Source organism: Cibotium barometz, chromosome 49 (genome assembly GCF_041138505.1).
Source record: "Cibotium barometz isolate CiBa-2024 chromosome 49, ASM4113850v1, whole genome shotgun sequence".
NCBI lineage: Eukaryota > Viridiplantae > Streptophyta > Polypodiopsida > Cyatheales > Cibotiaceae > Cibotium > Cibotium barometz.
In genome coordinates, this window is record NC_141094.1 from 34,830,375 (window position 1) to 34,849,646 (window position 19,272).

Consider the following 19,272-nt stretch of genomic DNA (forward strand, 5'->3'; position numbering starts at 1 on the left):
TTGCATGTATTACCCAATCTACTTCACAATGAACTCTATAATAGTGCTTATGGTACTACAACCCACTCTAAGATGTAAGAAATCAAGTAATACAAACAATAACAAGGATCTTCACAGGAGGCAATGGAGGATGGGCGAGATTGCCCAATAATGGCTCATGGGCAGAAGAGATTTTTGCCTTTTCTGCTCTGCATAAAGGTCTTTATAGCCTTGAAGAAACATTGAGATGTACCAATCCCCATCATGTTGATCAGAAAGTCATAGAATCTTGCTTGAATCGAGATCTTCCTGTCTGTGGACACCCAGAGTTTGAGGTGGATTATCGTTGTACAGGCGAGACAGCCTCCTAGTTGTGGGTCTCGGTTCTTTTGGCTTCTTCCGCAGTCCACATATTTCTTGCACCAGTGGTATGTGGACCAAAATCAATTTCCATGCCAAAACCATCCTACAAGTATGCATGCGGCAACGAGCAGGAAAGCCGCCAGGAAACGCAGGGGTAGCAGCAGCACAGACCCCATCATGGCCTCCTGAAGTAAAGATTTTGTTGTTCGTTAGGTCTTTTTTTATTTGTAATGTGAAAGCAATTATTTAAATAGGATTAAAGCTATATTTAAATATTCTTATAGGTTTAATAGGTTAACTATAATAACTTAAAGCATGTTTATAGTTTACAATTATGCTTTACTTATTTATAAACTTTATATAGCTATATAAATCAAACCTATTTATATATAAACCCATATAATTTAAGTTTATAAATAACCTATAGTTTATAAATAAACCTTTATAAATAGGTAATATAAAGTTATAATCGATAGGCTTAAAGATTTGATTATAAAAATATAGCTTTTATAGTTATATATATAGGCTTAAAGTTTATAATTAATAGGCTTATAGGTTTGTTTATATAAATAGGCTTAAAGATATATATAAATTATTAGGCTTATAGGTTTAATAGGTTAACTATAGTAACTTAAAGATATATAAATAGGTTTATAGGTTTAATAGATTAACTATAGTAACTATAGGTTTGATTATATAAATAGACGTAAAGATATATATAAATAGGCTTATAGGTTTAATAGGTTCACTATAGTAACTTAAAGTCTATTTATAGTTTATAATTATACTTTATATATCTTATTTATAAACTTTCTATAGCTATATAAATCAAACCTATTTATATATAAACCTATATAATTTAAAGTTTATAAATAACCTATAGTGACTTAAATTATATACATTAACCTATATATTAATCTACAACTATAACTATATAACTTATAGTAACTTAAATTATATATTTATAACTATATAGCTTATAGTAACTTATAGTTAATAAAAGCTTATTTTAATGCTACTATATTATAGATTATTTAATAAATATAACTGTAAGCTTATAAGTTTGATTATAGCTTTTATTATAGGTTAAAGTATATGTATAAATTCAAGGGAATTTTGGTACAAAGATAGGGCAAGGAAATGTATCCATACTAGTGGAGGAATGTTTGAAAGATGTGGTCCAACCTTTTCCTACAATGGATACTTCATCTCTCCAAAACTCATTATGGAGTGCCGTTCGATGGCCAAAGATTATTTTGCAATCTACTATCATGAATGGCAACTTAATTTGATCAAACGAAAGCTATAGCGGTGATGAAGAAGGGGATCATTTTGATCCTCCAATTACAGATGCAATTCCTATAACAAGCCCAGAATTTGAAACATTGATTCCTACCATAGATTGTTAGGTATCAAGGACTAGGGAAGATCAATTCACACACAAACCATGATTACATAAACACTTCTATTGCATTGAATGAGAGACTACAAGTTTATATAGATTTTTAGGACTAAAGCTGACCTTTTTTCTAGATCCTTGGTTCTCATCATGTAAAGTAGGTCTCTTCTTGGAGTAATTGGTTTTATTGATCTGCATTAGCTCCACCACATGGTAGAGCTAGACCTCAAATAATTCTAGCTCTACGATGTGGTCTAGGTAGAATACAGCTCTACCATGTGGTAGAGCAAGATCAAATGCAATTCTAGCTCCTTGGTTCTTGTCATGTGAAGTAGGTCTCTTCTTGGAGTAATTGGTTTTGTTGATCTGCATGGTACATAGTTAGATCGATGCATTCTAGCTCCACCACATGGTAGAGCTAGACCTTAAATGCAATTCTAGCTCCACCACATGGTAGAGCTAGACCTCAAAGTATTTGATCTAGCTCTACCACGTGGTAGAGCTGTATTTTACCTAGACCACATCGTAGAACTTTAAGGTCTAGCTCTACCATGTGGTGGAGTTAGAATGCATCAATCTAGCTGTACCATAAACCACATTATAGACCTAGAATGCCTAGAGGTCTAGCTCTACCATGTGGTGGAGCTAGAATATATTGAACTAGCTCTACTATCTGGTAACTATATCATGTGGTGGAGCTAGAATGCATCAATGTAACTATATCATGTAACGGAGCTAGAATTCATTGATCTAGCTCTACCATATCAAAATAATCTATCTAGACACCATGGTATCACTAGAATGCTTTAAAGTCTAACTCCACCACATAGTAGAGATAGTCTTCAATGGGTTCTATGTCTACCATATGATAGAGCTAGTTCTAGCTCGGCCACATGGTAGAGCTATACTTCATGGTAGAGTCTGATGTAGGTTCCAATCTAAAAAAAATGCTTGCTAGATTTGATTACTAGTTTAACAAGTCCAACATGATTATGTGCAGTATGGATTTCCAATCTGGAGGGAGGGTCCACATGATGTTGAACAATGATTCTGTTGGTATTGGCTACGTGTGTAGAATTGATCCAAATTCCACTTGTAGTGGAACAAAGATTGGTCAAGGAAATGTGTCATTACTTGTGGAGGAATGCTTGAAGGATGTGGAACTACCATTCCCTACAATGGATACCATTTATCTAAAAAATGCATTATGGAGTAATGTTCGTTGGCCAAAAATGCTTTTAAGGCCTTTCACAAGGGAGCTGGAATTTGGAGAGTGGAGTGAAAGATGCAGTGATGCAGATCAAGAAGAGCCTGTGGAACCTCCAATTGTAGATAAGGCCTTTCACAAGGGAGCTGGAATTTGGAGAGTGGAGTGAAAGATGCAGTGATGCAGATCAAGAAGAGCCTGTGGAACCTCCAATTGTAGATGCAATACCGATAACATCTCCAGAACTTGACATGCAAATCCGACAATCTTGGAAGAATGAGATGGTTCTTCTAAAGGATGAGAGCATGATGCAGACTATCAATCAAGGGACTATCTTATATGTGTTTCCATTTGAATGTGTCAACTTTCAACAACTTGGTGATGATTGTGTGGGTGTGGCTATTGAAAGTGCAAATGAATTTCAATCTATGCCGCAAGTGGATAGTATCACCCTAGTTAAATGGCCTATTAAACAGCTGACAATGCTGGATGGGAGCCCATTGCAACGCTATGTTCTGCTTAATGGCATGCATGCTGAACATGCTGATGTATGTAATGAGGATAATGATGGAGATGTAACTAATGAGGTTAATGTTGCCCAAACCTCTGCAAAAAGACGCTACACTTTCATAAACAGGATTCCAAAGCAGAGAACACAACCAGATTCTGCCTTTTATATGTCACGTGGAATCAGTTCAAAGGATTTCATCCATTGATTGTTGTGCAAAAAAATGTTGTCAGCTAATCAATCGTGATGTACTAATGAGGATACGACCAAGACTTTTGGGGACAATCTCAGGAGTCTCGTACAAATTATGTATATGATGTGCTTTCTACAGCTTGGCATCGTGATTTAGCTCAAAAAATTAAATATGAATTTAGGTTAAATGGGGTGATTGTTTGTTTGCAGAGCATGGTATGAGATGCATGGTATACCAAAGACATCCTTTTACCATTATAGGGAAAATTTTGAGTCCGGTGTGTGTCAATATCTGCATGGAAACATAGGGGTATTGAGGAGAGGCCTACAACATACTAGTGAGGCAAGAGCACTACTTGATGAATTTGTGAACATGAACTCCGAGCCTGTGCCACACAAAAGTAGAACAATGCTAGATGGCTCAAGGGAAACCAGGTTGTCGATTCCATCAATATTCAATTAAATTCAAGGACAGCTTTAGACAACCACAATATGAGTGATGGTAAAGATCCCATTGTTGAACCATGTATAAATCAGGGAGACACAATGAATTGGGTTTCCTCATTTCGCAAGTTGCCAGAAAACTTGTTGCTACAACTAGATAATTGTGCTGGAGAAAATAAAAATCGGTACTTATTTGCCTATTTGTCATTGCTTGTTGCACGGGGTGCTTTCAAAACTGTATAGTTGGGATTTCTAATGGTCGGACGTACACATGAGGATATAGATGCCATGTTTAGCAGGTTTTCAGAGAAATTAAGAGTGGGGCAAACCTTTACTTTACCACATTTGATGGATACTTTAAGAACCAGCTCAACTTCTTCTCCAACTCAACTTCTTGCTCCCTTCTTGCCTATAGAGGTCCCTGACCTCAAGGCATATTGTGATGGCTACATTTGTGATGAGCAAGAAGCACTTATAGGTCACTCCAAACCACTTCTATTCAGGTTCTTCATGGAAGGATACACACCGGTAATGCAATTTAAGGCACATGTAGCTATTCATAATCAATGGCCGAGCATATAAAGATGCATGCAGAAGTAATATCAGGATTGAAGGGTTACATAAAATTTTGGGAGAATCTAAGTAATGGTTCATTGTGCCAAGATATTATAGGCCCGTGATAGATTATTGGAGTAATGTAATCGAAGAGCTTGGAAAACCAATACAATCAGAGGCAAGAAAGTACACAGATTTTTGGCCAAAATCTGAAGGGTCCCATCAATTAGATGATATGAATGTTGAACAATTGCAGGCACAAAGATTCTTAGGTATTGAAGAACATAATGATCATTGTTGTGGGCCTGCACGGGATAAACCAAGGGAGGCATTTAACCCTATGCTACATGTTCAGCAAGGACACTTTGTCATGCTACACCCAGATGACACAAACATCTCTCCAGTTTGGCTTGCTATGGCTGAATCGGATATTGATGATGAGCCTACATCACCAAATTACAAGAAACTCTTGATTCAATATTGGGGACCTTGTGCAAGGAAGAAAGGTTTGACAGATGCTCAAGCTTATGCTGATTGTTGAAAGGGATATTGGCAAATTAATGAGGCAGAACAACAAGTATGGGAAAATGCTGATGCGATTCTTTGGTCGTGGAAACCAAGGAATCCACCACCGTACAAAAGAATCAAGATACCAGAAAAGGAAGCTCGTAAAGCAAAAGCAAGCTTAGGCTTGGCTTGTGAGGATGTTAAAACCCTAAGATCTCTCTAGATAATTGTTATGCATAAACATGCATAAATCAGGCATAAACTCAACCACCCAACCACCCTCGAGCCCAAGGGATGCACACATGAATCATAAATGAAATACATCATACCTCTACCTTGATGTCCCATACCATCAAGAGGTATAACTCTAATCCAATAGCATGTAGCTATAGTGTGAAATGGTAGATGAGTAGTTATGGACCTCTACACAAGAGACCATAGCATAAGCCTCACGCTTCCTAGCCTCCAAGCCCCCTTGAGTGTGCCCCATGTCCCTATTATATAGGAGGGCCCTCAAGTGACTCTTGACTTTTCATTTCTCATGTGTGACCCTTGGATGCCTGACCCTAACCTTAACCCTTAAGGTTAGTCCTAACCCATGCTCCACTAGACCTTGTTCCCATGCTCCCATGCTCACAAGTCTAATGTGGGTTAGCCTCCTAGTATATGCACACATAATGTGTATATCACATAGCACACATAATGTACATATAACATACTTCCCCTCTCTCAAAACATTGCACTTTTGCAATGAAAAGAAGGAGAACTGCGTTGAACAATCTCAACCGACTCCCAAGTCGAATTCTCAATTTCCCTATCTTTCCACCTAATTTTAACCTCAGGGATTAGTCAACTACAAAGTTTCCTTTCCCTGAATTCAAGTACCTTATCAGGTTCATGTGGAACATAGGATAATTCAACGAGTTCTTGAGGAGTGACTGTGTCATCCTCACCTCCCAGTTTCCCTTTCAATCTATCGATATGAAAGACTGGATGAACTCTAACAATTGGAGATAGTTTTAGTTCATACACAACTGTGCCAATCCGATGTATAACTCGAAATGGACCACAATATCTAGGAGATAAATTCGAGCATTTTTCCATTGACAAAGTCAGAGAATCTTTAAGAACATTAACATAAACTAACGCTCCTGGTTCAAAAGACTCAGATGAGCATCACCTATCAGCATAAAACCGTGCCCTATCATGAGCACTCCTGATAGAATCCCGAGCTTCGGTCAGAATTTCCTGCATATCTCGCAAGAAATCCCTCGATGTCCTTAAGACCGACATCAATAGGTGCCCTGGGTTGATACCCATACATAAGTATGCACGGACTAAAATAATAGCTGTAAATTTAAAACTGTTATAGGCAAATTCCATCATTGGAAGATATTTTCCCAATATGATGATTTTATAAAGACATATGCACAAAGCATATACACTATAATCTGATTCATACACTCTGTTTGCCCATCAGACTACTGCGGATGATCAGAACAATTCACATTCAAAGTAACTTCCTCGTTGTAAACCATTCGGAATAAAGTAGGAAAGCATGGCATTATAACAGCAGAGACCAGGGATTCATCGGTGCCCCAACATACCCACATCTGCATATGGAATAATCGACGTCTCGAGTTACCCATATCAACATAGAGTCATCAACGTCTCGATGAGTCACATATGTCCATCCATAAACCTATCAGGTTGATTGTGTAAATCACCTAAAGTACGGAACTAGAGAAAGAAATGCCAACAAATGAAGAATCCAAATTTCCTTATCCGAACACAACAAGATAAACTTGTTTGAACTCTAAAGAAAGAGATTTCAACAAGTGAAAATGCCGATGAGATTGCCCTCATCATAACATGTAGGTTATAGATAAAAGAAGTTTATCTAGAGAATGCCCACACTATAACTTCTAGTGAATTTAGAAAATAAGATTGTCTTTGAATGTTGAGGTCAACATGCTAAGTGATGTAAGCAAAGTAACAATCTTGAGCCCAAATTATTCCATAAGATAATATATGTGAGGGATCACTAGCGTCCCATACCACCATGATACCACCCATACATACCTTAACAATTTGAAACTCCCTAGTATGCCGTCTAGGAAATATGAATAAAATCCTGTATAAAAGGAATAAGATGGCCTTATCCAGACTTTCACATACTAAACCTGTCTCTATATACTTGAGACTACATCAAGGAATAAATCCTTCTAAGTACATCATTAGAAAAGAAATTGAATTATTGGCGCCTTTCTAATGATAACTACCCAAAACACAATAAAGTTAGGGTAGAAAAATAACTCACCTAGATATATAAGCAACTAGGTATCCGAGTTGGAATATGTACAAGAGTACAAAAAATATACTCCAAAATTACTTGTAAAAAATGAAGGCAAATGCTACCTTCAAAGCACATGAAATTATCCAAAAGATCAAAAGATCCTTATAATAAAACCATGGATAAAAGCATAGAAGCTCTTCTAATCCATAAAAACCATAGTTGATCATAAGAATCAATGCATGGACATTAATCATGCCAAAAGAAGCATTAAAATTGGTGGCCAACTCATCAATCCGGAGTATATGAACATTGTGTTGTCCAAATAAAACTCCAAAGTAAGAAAGTGAAACACATGTGTGTAGCACTCAATAAGAAAACCCTAGACATAAGTGATCTAGGCAGAACCTGATGAGTCCATATAAAACTTGGAAAACATCCAATAAAAATCCACCAAAACAAACCGATCAACTAACCCATGATAGAATTTGTCTTAGGCTTAAGAAATTAAGCACAATCCACACTTTAATAAGTGCCAAAATAAATTATCATGGAAAAGTGTCAAAGGTGAAACACACTTTGAACGTAAATTATAGCCATCAAAAGAAATTAAGGAACATGTCCAAAAAGAATGGCTAAATAATGGTAAAAAATCATGAATACATCGTTTAGAATTAATCCAAACATAAATATCCATTAATACGAGGTATAATCGTATTAATAAAATATGCGAATAACCCGCATCTATCTAATGTCAGCACGAGAAAACGTACTTCAACATTAAATAACCCTCGAAAATATTAAATTCTTGAGAAAAAAAATTATCATGATTTTTTTCTAATTTTTTCTAATTTATAGGGCCTCAAAATATAATAATTTTGAATTCCACCAAACCTATCTCATGGCATTCCAAACCTAGATTTTTCCAGAAAATTTTTAGCAATTAAATTTGCCAAAATAACATTGATATTTTAAAAATACCAATTTTTAGGATTTCTAAAAATAATTTCAGAATATTCCTAATTTTTCTTGAGAATCCCATCGTTCACGAAATTTCCAATTCCGCCCGACAATTCTCAAATCCAATGAAAATTTTCAATTTTAATGGATTTTTCTAATTTTCTAGGTCAAAAAATATATTTTTGAAGGAATTTGAATGGTCATGGGTGCCCGAATGGACACACCACATGCCAAACACCAACCCCACATTTTTCCGAAATTTAAAATAACCTTTGTCTAATTTTCCACTAATTTTTAGGAATTTTTTAAAATTTTTAATCAACCCCAAACGCATTTAGAATACGAACGGTCAAAAAATTTCGGAATTCCAACGGTTTTCCCGGAATACGGAAAGCCAAAAGTTTTGGGAAAATGAAAAGACAAAAAAAAATCGGAATGTGAAAGGTCAAAGGTTTCCGGAATACGGAAGGTCAAAAGTTTTTCCGGAATTCGGAAAGCCAAAAGGTTTCGGGAAAACGGAAAGCCAAAGGTTTTCCGGAAGATGAAAAGCCAAAAATTTTCAGAGAATTTTCAGAGAATTTTTCCCTCAAATCCCAAATTTTTCAGTAATTTCTAGGCTTTTTTCAAGCTTTTTTTTGAAATAAATTCAAAAAGCCTTTTTTAAAAAAATAAAAAACTTATTTTTTTAAAAAATGAAAAAAAATGAAAAATTAAACTTTATTGGGTTATTACCCATTTGATTTTTTAAAGGGGGGGCGATTTTTTTCGCCCGGCTGCAGCGTAGCCCCCCCTCCCCCGGTCGCCTGCGCGTGGAGAGCCTGAGAGAGATGGATTCTCTCTTCTCCCCTCTCTCCTCCCTTTCCTCTCCATTTCCATCTCTCCTCCAATCTCTTCTCTCTCTCTCTCTCTGTTAATCAGAGAGATTAGCTTGAGATTAACTTAATCTTTGATTAAGATTTTTAATTAAACTCATAATCATAATTAGACATTAATTATGATTAATGTTTAATTTAAAAATTTCCTTTTTAAGAGAAATTTCACGGAAAAATGAAGGAAATATCAGATTTGAGAGGCGAAGAGGACCCCACGCACACGAGAGAGCAATTTATGCATCAACACGCTGTCCCCTACTGAATTTCAGTAGCAAATTGACAGAAATTTGATCGCATTCCCGTGGAAAAAACCCGCAAAAATGTATAAAAATATATTTTTAATCATAAAAATGCTCAAAAAATTCCTAAAAAATTACAAAAAAATTTCTAAAATTTCTAGAAATTCAGGGAATCCATTCTACAAAAATATCCACCATAAACTTTATGGTATTTTTGTAAAAAATTCCATTAATGCTCGATTTTAACCATAAAAAATAGGAAAAAATAGCATTAACTCACGGTATTCCCCCGCAAAGTCGATTCATCCATTGAATTGTAGTTACACACGTTCCAATCACCATATCGATGATCCACGTGCAATTCATCAACACAAATCAACAAAAAATAACATTTTATTAGTAAATATTAAAATTTACTAAAAAAAATCAACAACAATTAAATAGAGATTGCTCTGATACCACTGTTAAAACCCTAAGATCTCTCTAGATAATTGTTATGCATAAACATGCATAAATCAGGCATAAACTCAACCACCCAACCACCCTCGAGCCCAAGGGATGCACACATGAATCATAAATGAAATACATCATACCTCTACCTTGATGTCCCATACCATCAAGAGGTATAACTCTAATCCAATAGCATGTAGCTATAGTGTGAAATGGTAGATGAGTAGTTATGGACCTCTACACAAGAGACCATAGCATAAGCCTCAAGCTTCCTAGCCTCCAAGCCCCCTTGAGTGTGCCCCATGCCCCTATTATATAGGAGGGCCCTCAAGTGACTCTTGACTTTTCATTTCTCATGTGTGACCCTTGGATGCCTGACCCTAACCTTAACCCTTAAGGTTAGTCCTAACCCATGCTCCACTAGACCTTGTTCCCATGCTCCCATGCTCACAAGTCTAATGTGGGTTAGCCTCCTAGTATATGCACCAGGGATTTCACTGACGTAAATGAGAACATGTGAACATGTTAATAACATATGTTAATAACACAAAAAATCTTGTGATCACATGTTATATTCACAAAGCTTTCACAAGGGCCTAAAAAATTAATCTTTGTCGGGCATAAAAAATCTTCTTAGGTGGCCACTGACCTGCTATTATGTGAAGATGGTAACATGAGAACATGTGAATAGCTTATTCCCATGTGTAGCCAAGCTTTTAAGGGGTTCCCAAGTGGCAAGTGACCTGTTATTTTGTGAACGGTAACATGAGAACATGTGAATAACTTGTTCACATGTGTTATTATCACAAAAAATCTTGTGATCACGTGAATATTAAATCCTTGATATGCACACATAATGTGTATATAACATAGCACACATAATGTACATATAACGGAGGATGAAGCTCATATTGATGGTTTCTTCAATGAGGAGTAGCATTTGTAGATTCAATATTGACAATGTGCATTTTTAGGTTAATATAACTCTAATATCCAAAAGAGATGTACTTTGGTATCTTCTTTATTTTTTATTTTCACTTATTGAATGAAAGTTTTCTTTGTGCCTCCTACATTTTTTTGATATAATAATGTTTCTATCTTATTTGTTCAATTGTTTCATAAATTTTGTGCAGTGTACAACTCAATTGGTGCAAGTCCTTTTGCAAAGAAACAAATACCACTTTCTTATAGTGGTGTTTATCAACACCACCTTCCTACATGATTATCAAACTTCTTTCAAATATGTTTATGCACAAATACTAATACCATTTTTTTGGTTTGAACGGTGATTATCAACACTACCTTCCTCTGTTCTATATTAAGAAATTCCACAATAACTTTTCCCACATTAAGTGGAAAATTTCCATAATACATGAAACCTCTCAATTTCAAAATTCCCATAATGCGGGATTTTTTCCATAATACCTAATACGGTCTTAATGGGAAATCCTATGCAAAAAGAATGATTTTCATCATATTCATGAGAAATATTTTTTTTGTAATTATGCATAATTAATTGATTATGAGAAAATAGTAAATTTTGATAAATTTATTTTTATGAAAAAAGAGGAATTCCCATGATAATTGAGATCCAGGTAATTAAATGGTAAAAGAGGAATTTTTGATAAATTTATTTTATGCAAAAAGAGGAATTCCCATGATAATTGAGATCCAAGTAATTAAATGGTAAAAGAGGAATTTTTGATAAATTTATTTTATGCAAAAAGAGGAATTCCCATGATAATTGAGATCTAAGTAATTAAATGGTAAAAGATGAATTTTTGGCATAGTTCAAATTATGAGTATTTATCAAAAGTGAAAATTTGAGCATTATTAATTTTATTGAAAAATATGGGTAGAATTGATTTTTGTAAATCCCATGAATCTTTTACTTAAAAGAAGAATATTGAATATATTTCACTTGAGAAATTTGAGAAAGAATATGAAAATATCCATCGAGAAAAAGAACCTTTAACTAGGTCAAGCAATTGGTAGAAATTTAGAAAAGTCCCATCAGTATCGAAAGTAGAAAATGTTACTAAATATGAATAGATGTGAATGCGATGTGATAAGATGTGAGTGGATGTGATGAGATGTGGATGGGATGTGATGTGATGTAAATGGATGTGGATGTGGATGGGATGTGATGTGATGTAAATGGATGTGGATGTGGATGTGGATGTTGATGTGAAGAGATGTGGATGGGATGTGATGTGATATAAATGGATGTGGATGTGAATGTGATGAGATGTGATGATATGTGAAAGGATGTGATGTGATGTAAATGGATGAGATGTGGTGTGATAGATGTGCATGTGAATGAATGAAGAGATGTGATGTGATGTAAATAGATGTGGATGTGAATGTGATGAGATATGGATAGATGTGGATGGAATGAATGAGATGTGATGTGGATAGATGTGGACGTGATGTAATGTGGATGGAATGTATGTGATGTAATGTGGATGCAATGAATGTGATGGATGTGGGTGTGATGGATGTGAATGGGTGTGATGGATGTGAGTGGATGTGATGAGATGTGAATGGATGCGATGAGATATGAATGGTATGTGAATGTGATGAAATGATATCTAAATGGATGTGATGCGATGTGAATATGATATGATGAGATGTAAATAGATGTGAGTATGATGTGATGAGATGTAAATGGATGAGATGTGATGTGAATCGGGATAGATGTGAATGGATGAGATGTGATCTAAATGGATGTGATTTGATGTGAATATGATATGATGAGATGTAAATGGATGTGAGTATGATGTGATGAGACGTGAATGAATGAGATGTGATGAGACGTGAATGGATGTGATGAGACGTGAATGGATGAGATGTGACATGAATGGATGTGACGTGATGTGATGATGATATGGGTAGATGTGAATGGATGAGATGTGATGAGGATAGATGTGATGAGATGTAATATGATGTGATAAGATGAGAATGGATGAAGACAATGGGAATACATATGACTGGATGTGGAATAAGCAATGTGAATTGATGTAAAAGAATGTGGAATAACGAGAAATGATGTGGAAAGATGAGAGTTCGTTTAGAAACTGTATTTATGACCTTTTTTAAATGACTGTTTTATGTCAAGAATGCTGGAAAAGCATTTTGACCATCTTGTGAATGAGGTCGTGGAGACCTAATTGATAAAGCTGCAACAACAGCTGACGGAGAGTCAATGGAGGACTTCTCGCGTAGCAAGGTCGACCGAGGTCTTAACTAGCCTCGGTTCGATTTAAATGGTGAGCTTCCGATACGGTGGATGAGGGACCAAGGAAGCGGCCTATGAGTGAAGCGCTAATTGACCTGCGAAGGAGCCTAGAGGGTGCTGACCATATGGTGCTCGAGCTCTGGGTCACCGAAGATACCCACGCATGCGTTGAGGAAGAAAATAGAACAAGGTGTTAGAGTTGTTTTCTGAACTCGGGCATGGATCTGGTTGATTGTCCTTGCTGGTCCTCAAGGGATGAGTCCATGGCTCTTTTATATGGATCTGTTGGTTGGTCTTGCTGATCTTCAACAGAGAGTCCATCTGGATTTTTATAAGTGAATATATTTCTAGGTACTATGAGCTAGGAACTATTGAAAAGAGAATTATGATGAGTGATACTATGGTTTCATTAAAAGATTGTTTTAAAGACAGCTGAATCTGTGAAACATACAATTTCATATTGGGTGTGTAAGTGGTGTGACTATCTTGAAGTTTGCTTGAAGCGCCGGCTAGGGGGCCTGGGAACTCTTTTCCCTGGTACCCGGGGTAAAACATAACCAAATTCCTAAATGGATCCTATCACTACAGTGGTTGTGGGTGGTTGGCTAACCCATGGGATTGGATGGGGTTAGGTTGGATTGATGGATCCCTAAAATGAGACTCAATTCTATTATGTTACGATAGATGAAGTAAATCCCGGATAGTCTTTGTTCTATGGAAAAGAATACGGCTTGTGCCTCTTGATGAGGAAAAAAGCATTGGTCTCTATGATCCAAGTGCAAGTCTCTTCCTTGATCTGACCATGTGACTTACGGGTTCGGTCAGATCAGTTTGGTTAGTTAAGGCTCTTGACTACGTTAGAATAAAAATACCATGGAGAAATCGCCTACGTCTGCTGGGCGAGGGAAGTTTTTCCAGGTTCGATTTTGGAAGAACCGAGGGATTAGTCTCTTGTCCGCATATCCGTGGGCGAGGCCCCGAGTGAGAGGTTTTGCCTTGTGCAAGAAGTGCTACTTCCGCTGCTAGCACCTCGGAATTCGTTGCGCGGAGGGGATAGAGATCTTTCAATGTCAAATAAAAGTGTTTACATGTATCCAAAGGCAACAATTTTCCATGACAGATACATATCTAAATTGAGAAAAAAGCAACATCTCATGAGGACTCTGTAAATCATGCTTCCAAATTTACTATATATGTATCCAAATCGATGTCAAATAAAAGTGTTTACATGTATCCAAAGGCAACAATTTTCCATGTCAAGTAGAAGTATAAGATTGTTGTTATTGTGGGAATTTCTTTTCTCTTCCCTTACCATACATTACAAAAGGAGGAGGTCTTGTGTCCATGAGGATGCCTCCCAACAAGTAATCCATTTTCATTGTGAAATCACTAGCTTGTCACTTTCAATGTGAAAGATGCTTAGGGGATATCGTGCATGATTTCACAAACTCTCTTCTGTGTAGGGACATGATTAAACACAAATGAGTTACCACATTTGGCGAATCACCTTCCACCGACGAAGGATTTTAATGTCCAAAGGGACTTTACATTGTACAAATGAGAATTGTACAAATGAGTTGCATAGAGAAAGAAGGATAAGTAGTCCATGTAAGAACAACAAATGAAAGACCTTGCTCTACTAATAAGCAATGCCAAATGTGGTGTTTTGGGAATCTCCAAGACCTCCACTTACTGAGGCCCACATCACAAACATCTATTGGTCAACCGTCCATCTAGTAGAAGACGATTCACGGAAGGAGCTCATCCTACACTTTTAAATTTCACAAGGTCCATGAACAAGTGAATTTTGGGCATGCATGAATTGTTTATTTATGGGGCCACCGTTTCTAAAATTGTTGTCCAACAACACAAGGAGCGGACACATATTCACTCGGAGCCCATATGAGTTTTGAACCTTAGCACTTCTGCCAATAAGGGTGCAACTCTTAATCCAATATACATGTATTACATTAAATATCTATAATATAGGCATCCGCCCCTTGTGAAAAAGATTGTGGCCATGTATGCCTACCTCGAAAAAGGCAATAGACATCCACGTATAGGACTTCACCCATTTGCAGACGTTTGCAAAGACGCCCTTAGTCTTAGAAGCTTTGTAGGATAGTTTTTTTTCTTCATGCATGGGAGGGTAATGGGGCTATAGGGTTTTCCACGGTCCAGTTAACTAGGTTGTGCAAGTTGCAAAAGCATTCAATACATGCAAAGCTACATATTCCCACGACTCTAACAACTCTATCAATGACCCAGTTTAAGAAGGAAAGCCCTAATCATAGTTGCTTTTTGATGGGCACATCACACCCGTTTTTGAGCATTTTGGCCATAGAATACTTGTAAATTTTTAAAATGCTTGTCAAAAATTACATTGAAATATAAAAAGACTTGCTATATTGCACCAAACCCATAAATTTTGAGGGGCAAGGGTGCCCGTAAAAAATCAAGCCTGAGCCCAACGGCGTAGCCAAGTTACTTGAAACTCAAGCAAGGCCGAGGTAACGTGGGCGTGGGAATACGTGCCACCCACCCTTAGGCTTAGAGGCTTTGTAGGAGGACTCAGGAGGATAGTTGAAAGCGAGCCAAGGCTTGGTCTAATAATTTGTTGCTAGCAAGTTGAAGGCACGTTCGGCGGGGATCAAAAGCACGTCGGTAATGGGCGCACGTGTCTCACCAGCACCCCATGTGCCGATTTATGATTGGCACACGTGGAAGAAGGTCGTGGGTCGGTCGCCCAATGATGCACAAAATCTACGTCGCGAGACATTTAATCGCAGCCGTCGATCTCGCATCTTCGTCTCACGCATCTACATGATAGAATAGAAGCCGTCGATCCTGCATGCATTCAACGGAAGCCGTTGATATTGAGGTTTACGTGGTAGTGATTTGGTGTCACTGGCGCGCCGGCAATAAAACCGAAAACAGAAAAACCCTAAATCGCCCACCAAATGCCGTCTTGTTTGGGCCATGATTTCAAACTACCTCTCTCTTTTTGACAGTTTAGTCGCCCCCTCTCATTCTGTTACCTCAATCCGTTTAAGCCCTACTTAAGCTCCCCCTATAATCACAAATTCCTTTAATTATCATCCTTCATTCATCCCTTTACCTTTAATCCGACCTAAACTTAATCGTTCATTCGATTATCACTTCACCTAAGCTTAATCTTTCATTAGAATACCACCTCACCTAAGCTTAATCTTACGTTATATAGTGCTTACAGACGATACACTCCATTAATACCTTCATCTAATCACCGACCTACCCATTATCAAGAACATCAATCTATCAGTCTATTTATACTTAATACGCCGTTCGTTCGACCAACGGGCCTGGCGCTTTTTCATTAAGCTTCCGAGCTTCTTTGCCAGAAATCCGACAGTCTGTAAGCTTAATTCGATGCTTATGCACGTGTGAAGCTTTCTTGTCTCTTGATTCCATCCGTTAACTAGCCTAATCCCACAGCTTAAATAGCTTTCTTGTGCCCATAATCCTGAAACTAATTCTAGTTTGCATCTCTGTTTATCGGAACTATTATATTTATCGACGGTGGTGGCGCATAAGTATTACAAGTAGCTTCAGCTTGTTTAGTCTAAATTGATAGCTTAAGTAGTGTAAATTAATCTTAGTGCTCTTAATCCATGGCAACCGATGATAGTGCCAATAATTTGCCCTCACACTCTTCCACTTCAAATCCTCTGAACATTTCTTTTCAATCATTTTTGAGCAGTCTCCCTTCATTTGCCCAGCCAAATTGTGATCTTGATACTATCATGGATGATGAGGCTGTAACTAGCTCTCATCATACTCACACCCCTGCAATCTCTGCTAAAGCTATCTCTAATCTTGCCCCTTATCCTAGCTCTGATGTGCACAAACCTCCACTATCTCGGAAAAGAAGTCTGCATCGACGAGCTCTTAGTGATGCTTCTTGCAGGCTAACCCAAGACTCATTGGAAACTAATCAGAGGCCAAACATCATTAAAGATTTCGCAGGTGATAATCAGGCAGTTATCCAAGTACCCAACTTGATTAGAGAAGAAATATCTGGTGCAAATGGAGGATTACTTAAATCCAATCATCAAAGGGTTTTGAAAGAGCAAGGTGACTTGGAAGATCAGATATCAATTTTCATTAGAGAAGAGCCAATGATCAATGGGCTGTCAAAGATAACGCGATTTGAATCAGCAGGGGATCAAGTGCTTCAAATTGAAGGCAGTAATAGTCCAATTAGCAGTATAGAGGTTGATAATTGCGACCCAGAAATGATGATTAGTGGTCTTAATGAAGAAAATCAAGAAGAGGCAGAATATAGTTATGGATCAGGTACTAATAATCGTCGCTATGATTCTGGTCATCATAGAGGTGTTTCTATGGATGCTGGAATGATAGAGCGTGTCCTGAATGCAGCATTGGATCTTAAAGATCAGAGAGAGGGGATTTTTGGTAATACTGATAATAGAAGGATTAGGCATAAGCACACATTTTCCATGGATGGGAACCTGCATGGTTTGGGCTTACAGCAGAAGGGTACCTTCGATGATGATGATTTGAGAAAAATTAAAGGCAATGAGAAGCTCATGGAGATCGCTCGTGTGGATCCAAAACGTGTCAAGAGGTAATAGATTCGATCAATGACCCTTTTTTCTTTTCCTTTCTTAAACGAGTGATTTGTCTTCGTTAACCAAATTACATTTTGATTAACAAAGACAAATCAAATGTAATTTGATTTGTCTTCGTTAATCAAATGTAATTTGAGCTTATTTTCTCTGCGCATCATCTAATCATGAATTATGATCAGAATTCTGGCGAACCGTCAGTCTGCAGCTCGTTCAAAGGAGAAAAAAGTCAAATACATATCGGAGCTCGAGCAAAAAGTTCAGAGCTTGGAGACCGAGGCTGCTGCTTTGTCTGCCCAGCTCAACACATTACAAGTAAGAAATCCTTCTAATTAACGTTAGAACATCAATCATCCAGATTAATCCGGCTATGCCTTGCTTAATGAAAAATTAATCAATGATTTGTGAAAAATTGACAATTATCTCTGCTTTGTGTGCTTATAAATGAAGAACTAATCAATGATTTGTGCAATATTGATAGAGGAACTCGGATGGTTTGAGCTCGGAGAACAGTGTATTAAAGCTCCGCTTGCAAGCTATGGAACAACAATCGAAACTTCGTGAAGGTAATTATTTATTCTAATTTACAGTAATAAACCACCAAATTAATATAATGCAATCTCATCATCAAGAAGATCAAGTTTTCCATCTCCATCAAGGCATGCTAAATTCATGTACATTATACTAAAAATGGTAAAATGACAATTTTTTGGAGAGGATTAGAATATCTATGGCATATTTTTGAGTATCCATGGCCACTAATTCACTGTTACACAGAGAATTAGTACTAACTAGTATTATTGAATTTTGTGCTATGGAAAGTTTATTGTAGTTTTATATAGTAAACAAGAGTACTAATTATGTTTTATTAGCTTACACTGTTTGTTGTTGTCGTTGTGTTTGTGCTATATTATAGCTTTAAATGAAGCCCTACATGAGGAGGTACAAAGGTTAAAGCTAGCAACGGTGCACTTGTCCATGTCGGGGCACCAAAATATGCAAACTATGATGCCCTTAATCAACATGCCTAATCATGATGCAGTAACTAATAAAGAAGGCGTGCACCTTAATCATATTGCAGTTGATCAAGCATGCTACCGATCATTGCCATACAACAACACACTAAGCAAGTTTCTAAACTAATTGATCCAGTTTCTAATTTAAGTATGATTTGGGGGGCAATTTTGGTTTAGAGAGGCTACATAAATGCCCCCTTCAGTATATTGTAGTCTATAAAGACGTTTAATTGTTTCACTTTTGATAACAACTTCTATGCCATCTTCGTCTTCTTCTTCTTCTTCTTTAAGGAGTGTGCCATTCTAGTCTTCTCTTGTTTGGTGTTTCCTAATGTAGAAATGATTTAACAAGTTGAGGTGGTTATTGTGCTATGTAGAATTGAGAGTACAATTTGGGGGTGATGGCAACCTAAGAAGCTTTT

The 19,272-nt window shown here is 37.0% G+C and overlaps 1 protein-coding gene across 1 annotated transcript; it reads left to right on the forward strand.

Moving 5' to 3' along the window:
* Window positions 1-17,521: 17,521 nt before the first annotated feature.
* On the forward strand, window positions 17,522-19,026 carry LOC147610529 (bZIP transcription factor 18-like). Its single transcript, XM_086786126.1, has 4 exons — window positions 17,522-17,833; window positions 18,017-18,149; window positions 18,316-18,400; window positions 18,751-19,026. Exons 1-4 carry the CDS (start codon window positions 17,589-17,591, stop codon window positions 18,975-18,977), a joined length of 690 nt encoding a protein of 229 aa, XP_086642252.1. The 5' UTR covers window positions 17,522-17,588; the 3' UTR covers window positions 18,978-19,026.
* Window positions 19,027-19,272: the final 246 nt, after the last annotated feature.